Genomic DNA, 6,456 nt, shown 5'->3' on the forward strand with positions numbered 1-6,456 from the left:
CTATCCCGTCATCGCCCCTACTGTTCCCAACCTGCTCAACCCCCCATGGGGTCCGCATAGCCAGAATATGGCAGCGCGTCCAAGGTCCAAGGTGTGTGTGTGTGTGTGTGTGTGTGTGTGTGTGTGTGTGTGTGTGTGTGTGTGTGTGTGTGTGTGTGTGTGTGTGTGTGTGTGTGTGTGTGTGTGTGTGTGTGTGTGTGTGTGTGTGTGTGTGTGTGTGTGTGTGTGTGTGTGTGTGTGTGTGTGTGTGTGTGTGTGTGTGTGTGTGTGTGTGTGTGTGTGTGTGTGTGTGTGTGTGTGTGTGTGTGTGTGTGTGTGTGTGTGTGTGTGTGTGTGTGTGTGTGTGTGTGTGTGTGTGTGTGTGTGTGTGTGTGTGTGTGTGTGTGTGTGTGTGTGTGTGTGTGTGTGTGTGTGTGTGTGTGTGTGTGTGTGGAGTGCACACCGTGTCAATTACTCTTTGGTTCCCTCTTGCCAGCCAGCCCTGCATGTGGCCCTAGGAAGAGATGGCACGACGCCGTGAGAACAGATATCGGTTGTCTTGACCCGCAGCGTTCTCAAGGAGTGGTATGACACACCATAAGTGCAAGGCTGAGCACAGCAAGGCGGTGTCGGAACAGGCGGGGAGCAGGAAACGCTCCATTCGTCCGCATACCTAGCTACCAGCTCAACTTGCACAACACAGTCACAGTGGTACTGTACCTGGGCCGGGGAGGATTTAGATCTCACTGCCTTGCTGCCAGGCACATTGCAGTGCCTGTGCTAGGTACTGCCAAGAGAGGTTTTCAGCTTCACAGTTGTGCCCCAAATTCCTCATAAATCTCGCTTGATGCTAACCTGCGGAGTGTGCTACGTACAATGCTCAACCAACATGCCCCACGTCAGTTGGCTCGTCATACGATGGGACATGTGACTGTTTTACGAGAACGTTCAGGAGAGGACAGGCCAGGTGTGTGTGTGTGTGTGTGCGTGTGTGTGTGCGTGCGTGTGTGTGTGTGTGATGTGGTGTGTGTGTGTGATGTGGTGTGTGTGTGTGTGTGTGTGTGTGTGTGTGTGTGTGTGTGTGTGTGTGTGTGTGTGTGTGTGTGTGTGTGTGTTGTACCGGTATGTGTGTGTGTGTGTATGTGTGTGTGTGTATGTGTGTGTGTGTGCCACACCACACACGCGATGTGGCATCCAGCTTTGGCCTCACGGTCAGCATGACGAAGACTAAGCTACTGGTCGCGGGCTATGGAGTCGCTGCCGCTGATTGTTCCGATCTGGCAGTTGGCAATGAAAGGGTTGAAGCTGTTACCTCCTTCCCCTATCTTGGATCTGTTATAACTCCGGATTCGTGAGCTCATGCCGATGTCCAGAGCCGCCTTGCGAAGGGTGCCAGGGCCTTTGGCTGTCTTCGGCGGATTTTACATGATCAGAGCCTGAACCTGCCTACTCGACGGCATTTGTATGTGGTATGTGTTCTCACCACGGTTTTGTATGGCTCGGAGTGTTGGACCCCATTGAAGTCGGACTTGGACAAGCTGGAGACGCTTGGAGTGGCTTGGGCACCTAGCTCGGCTTGATAACAATCGGTTACCCAAGCAGTTGCTCTTCGCTCGTCTTCCACGAACCCGCCCGTTTTGCGGCCCCCGACATCGCTGGAAGGACGTTGTCCAGGCTGATCTGACTGTGGCCGGTGTGCACAATTGGTTCCAATCAGCCAACGATCGCGGAGAGTGGCGTGACATAGTGTCGGCAGCAGCGGGGGTGAAGGAGCCTGCCCCGAAGACGATTGTGTGCCACGTTTGCGGCCGCCTGTTTCGTCGGCGCGCCGACATGGCCCGGCACAAGTGCACAGCAGTCCGACAGCTCCCCGTATCACAGCAGCCTGGGTCGGTGCAGTGTCCTGCCTGCAGTAGATGGCTCCGGAGCAGGGGTGGGCTTGCAGTGCATAAGTGCCTAGGGAGTGACAACTGTGACGACCGACCGCCTTTTGATGCTCCTCCTGTTGCCGAGGTCCCGGTGTGTACTGCCTGCCAGCGTACTTTCAAGTCTACTGCTGGCCTCAAGCGCCATCGCTGTGGACCCCGCCCGAAGCGCCCTACAGTGACTGATCGCCAGCACTTTGAACACCATTGCCGAGTCTGTAGTCAACGCCAGTTTCGGAGGCGACAGGACCTGGAGCGCCATTTGAAGCACTGCCTACCTCTCCCCTAACCTCTCTGACAGTACCTCCCTTTGGGGAGCGGCGTGGCCATTTCTGGCAGCTGTCAATAGTACCGTAAAGTACCGTTGATCCGCCCCCTCTCTAATTCCCGCCCCCTGTCGATTTTCTCCTTGTGAAGCGACTTCGGCGTATACAACGAAATACGATGTTGAACCGACGCATACACTGCTGTACACAATACTTGCCAATCCAGGATCAAAATGTGCACAATCCAGCACATTGAGACTGATCCTCTACGTTGTTGTACATCGTACTGCACTTGACAGCCTTGATCTAATTCCCGCCCCCTGCCGAAAACCCAGCTGGGAAGCGACATGGCGTGGGGGCGGATCAACGGTACTTTACGGTAGTAGTAGTAGTATAGTGTGTGTGTGTGTGTGTATGTGTGTGTGTGTGTATGTGTGTGTGTGTGTGTGTGTGTGTGTGTGTGTGTGTGTGTTTGTGCGGTACTTTACGGTAGTAGTAGTAGTATAGTGTGTGTGTGTGTGTGTATGTGTGTGTGTGTGTATGTGTGTGTGTGTGTGTGTGTGTGTGTGTGTGTGTGTGTGTTTGTGTACCGGTATGTGTGTGTGTGTGTGTGTGTAAATTGCGGTCGGCGTTTTAGTAGACCACATGACCTATCCCGTCATCGCCCCTACTGTTCCCAACCTGCTCAACCCCCCATGGGGTCCGCATAGCCAGAATATGGCAGCGCGTCCAAGGTCCAAGGTCCAAGGTGTGTGTGTGTGTGTGTGTGTGTGTGTGTGTGTGTGTGTGTGTGTGTGTGTGTGTGTGTGTGTGTGTGTGTGTGTGTGTGTGTGTGTGTGTGTGTGTGTGTGTGTGTGTGTGTGTGTGTGTGTGTGTGTGTGTGTGTGTGTGTGTGTGTGTGTGTGTGTGTGTGTGTGTGTGTGTGTGTGTGTGTGTGTGTGTGTGTGTGTGTGTGTGTGTGTGTGTGTGTGTGTGTGTGTGTGTGTGTGTGTGTGTGTGTGTGTGTGTGTGTGTGTGTGTGTGTGTGTGTGTGTGTGTGTGTGTGTGTGTGTGTGTGTGTGTGTGTGTGTGTGTGTGTGTGTGTGTGTGTGTGTGTGTGTGTGTGTGTGTGTGTGTGTGTGTGTGTGTGTGTGTGTGTGTGTGTGTGTGTGTGTGTGTGTGTGTGTGTGTGTGTGTGTGTGTGTGTGTGTGTGTGTGTGTGTGTGTGTGTGTGTGTGTGTGTGTGTGTGTGTGTGTGTGTGTGTGTGTGTGTGTGTGTGTGTGTGTGTGTGTGTGTGTGTGTGTGTGTGTGTGTGTGTGTGTGTGTGTGTGTGTGTGTGTGTGTGTGTGTGTGTGTGTGTGTGTGTGTGTGTGTGTGTGTGTGTGTGTGTGTGTGTGTGTGTGTGTGTGTGTGTGTGTGTGTGTGTGTGTGTGTGTGTGTGTGTGTGTGTGTGTGTGTGTGTGTGTGTGTGTGTGTGTGTGTGTGTGTGTGTGTGTGTGTGTGTGTGTGTGTGTGTGTGTGTGTGTGTGTGTGTGTGTGTGTGTGTGTGTGTGTGTGTGTGTGTGTGTGTGTGTGTGTGTGTGTGTGTGTGTGTGTGTGTGTGTGTGTGTGTGTGTGTGTGTGTGTGTGTGTGTGTGTGTGTGTGTGTGTGTGTGTGTGTGTGTGTGTGTGTGTGTGTGTGTGTGTGTGTGTGTGTGTGTGTGTGTGTGTGTGTGTGTGTGTGTGTGTGTGTGTGTGTGTGTGTGTGTGTGTGTGTGTGTGTGTGTGTGTGTGTGTGTGTGTGTGTGTGTGTGTGTGTGTGTGTGTGTGTGTGTGTGTGTGTGTGTGTGTGTGTGTGTGTGTGTGTGTGTGTGTGTGTGTGTGTGTGTGTGTGGTGTGTGTGTGTGCGTGTATGTGTGATGTGATGCGGTGTGGTGTGTGTATGTGTGTGACATCTACGTACCGCGAGAAATTCATTGGCGTCGACAGTATCTCGTCCTTCACCAACATCGGCAAATAGATCATAGAGACGAGACACTGCACTTGGTGGAATTGTAATTTTTCGCTTGCACTCCTCGATGGCTTTCCTACATTGCTCCAAGTTCAGTCCTTTTTTCTGGTTTCGCGGACATTTGTGTCTGAAAATGCCCTCAGCGAAGCTTCGATCATCTTTCGAAAGCCTCTTGATGTCAGCCTTGAACTTGTCGGATGATTCCATTTTACTGGAACCTGTTGGGGCAACAAAGAAATCGAATTTTGGCCTGCCCAATTTTGGCTGGGACACAGGAAAGAGTACTTACGCGGTTCACTTGGAGTGAAACTGCTGCTCGTTTTGCAAACAAAGGAGTTACTACCAGGGAGTATTTACTACTCCCTGTCTACTAGTACTACTACTAGTATCTTCTTCTAAAGTATCTTCTAAAAGTAAAAGCAAACAGATCATGAATCACTGTGAAGGACTACAGTTCCGGCATGCCATGATGTATCATCATACAGACAGTACACATGTCTGTCTTGTCTTGTCTTGCAAAGCTTTGTCTTCGATTTTCAAAGCTTCATTGGCTCTGACCGATCGATCCCGACTCCAGAGCTACGAGAGGAGTCATAAAAATACCGTAATCTTCGACGCCCTGGTACGGTTGGCATATCGAGGAACGGCGTGCAAGGATTCTTTCCGGATATCCGGATCGTGACTCGCACACACACACCGTACCGGGTACACGACCAAGGAGTACTTTTTTAGTACTCCCTTTTTCTGTGACGGTATCGGTACGGACCCGGCCTGTGCCAGTGGGAGTGGTCTTCCGTGCGCAAAGACGAAGACATCGCTGTCACCGGTTGATTATGAGAGCAAAGGGGGGGGGGGGGGGGGGTTCGCGACGCTGTGTGTCTGCGGTTGCCTCCCCGACTCCCTACATCCTGGCCTGTCAGTACAGTGCATGCGGGAAGGAATTCTCTGTCACTGATCATGCCCTGCGTGTTCCCTGGGGCAATTGGGGGGCTTCCCAACCCTCCCCAATGAGATCTGGGACACAACCGCCAGCGCACTGAAGCAAGTAGCCCACCAAGTTTATGTGGAGCTTCTATTCAGGCTTGGCTGCTGACAGGGGCCGGAACAGCTACAGTACAGGTCTGCCAACACCAATGACCAAGCCCGACTAGTGTGGCAGCAACTTAGCAAGCGCCGTTTGGGGTGGGCGATTCGAGTGCACCTTCGTTGATGTTCGGGTGTTCAACCCAGGCCCCAGGGAGTAGTACTCGTGCTACTCCCTGGTTCAACCCATATGCGTCAGATTACATCCTCGAATCGCTCCAACTCGTACGACTTCGACGATGATTACATAACCTATTAACAACGAGTACTGTAAACTGGCTAATATCCTCCACGGATTAATGTTTGCTATTTTCGCGAGAAGAGCGTAACGCGAATATTAACCATCCTGAACTCTAACTTCAACAGTGGGTGGATGCATTAAAGTGGCCCCAGTGTTTCACGAACTTTTGCCATCGCAAACTCGCTGGTTCTAAGAAATCGCGAAAATTTAGTGACACGAATATTGGGCGGTTTACAGTATTATTATAATCCCGCTATCATGGTTATGTACGTATACGCTTGATAGGAAAGGTGTTTTCCCCCCACACCGGAGCCTGAGTAGCTGACTCGCACTGCTATCTGGTGCTCACGGGGTGTTTGTCGCGCTGGAAACGGATATTATCATAGGTTTTGGGAACCATGAACGGTATTTCCAAGACCAACTCCTATTCACGGCACTTGGGAAGCTCTTCTGCTGTTCATGTGAGATACACTTTCCACTGTAGTGTACCATGGCTCAGAAGGGAAAGCACATTGATGGTACATGCATGTACATTATACATTGTATTGTATCACTATACCGCCGGGGATAGCCAAACCACATATTTCAACAGGAGCAAGACTATCATGATACTGTACTAATGAATATACATGTACAGTCATGTATGTACTGAATACTACCAAGAGTGCACAGTAACCCCCTGGGGGGGGGGGGGGGTATGTACTCTTGGTAGTACTGATACATCATTTTAAAACATGTACACTGGCAATTGCTATAGAAACCAGGGAGTACTAAAAACAGTCATGTTTGAGCATTTTGATTTTCGAGTTATCCGCACCACTCCATTCCTCCTTTATTCCCAATCGAACTCGCGCACTTCCACCGAAACTGGGTGACTGCGCCCTACTATAATTATGGGGATTTGTATGCAAAAAGTCACTAAAAGCGCCATTTCGTTCTTACACAAGCACGGATGACCGCGATTGGCCCATATGTCCGCGATTGCCCAAGTC

General features: G+C 51.2%; 1 protein-coding gene across 2 annotated transcripts in view; it reads right to left on the bottom strand.

Moving 5' to 3' along the window:
* The window catches only part of LOC135805784 (inactive rhomboid protein 2-like), a 38,891-nt gene extending 34,199 nt beyond the window's left edge, over positions 1–4,692 (bottom strand). Inside the window, exons 1-2 of one of the 2 annotated variants that reach the window (XM_065319880.1) lie at positions 4,430–4,692; positions 4,093–4,358 (exon numbers count right to left, since the gene is read on the bottom strand). In XM_065319880.1, the coding sequence (XP_065175952.1) occupies positions 4,093–4,347 (255 nt within the window). In that variant the 5' untranslated portion in view covers positions 4,348–4,358; positions 4,430–4,692. The other variant, XM_065319881.1, reaches the window with a different exon arrangement.
* Positions 4,693–6,456: the final 1,764 nt, after the last annotated feature.

This window comes from Sycon ciliatum, chromosome 1 (assembly GCF_964019385.1).
Source record: "Sycon ciliatum chromosome 1, ocSycCili1.1, whole genome shotgun sequence".
Classification (NCBI taxonomy): Eukaryota; Metazoa; Porifera; class Calcarea; order Leucosolenida; family Sycettidae; genus Sycon; species Sycon ciliatum.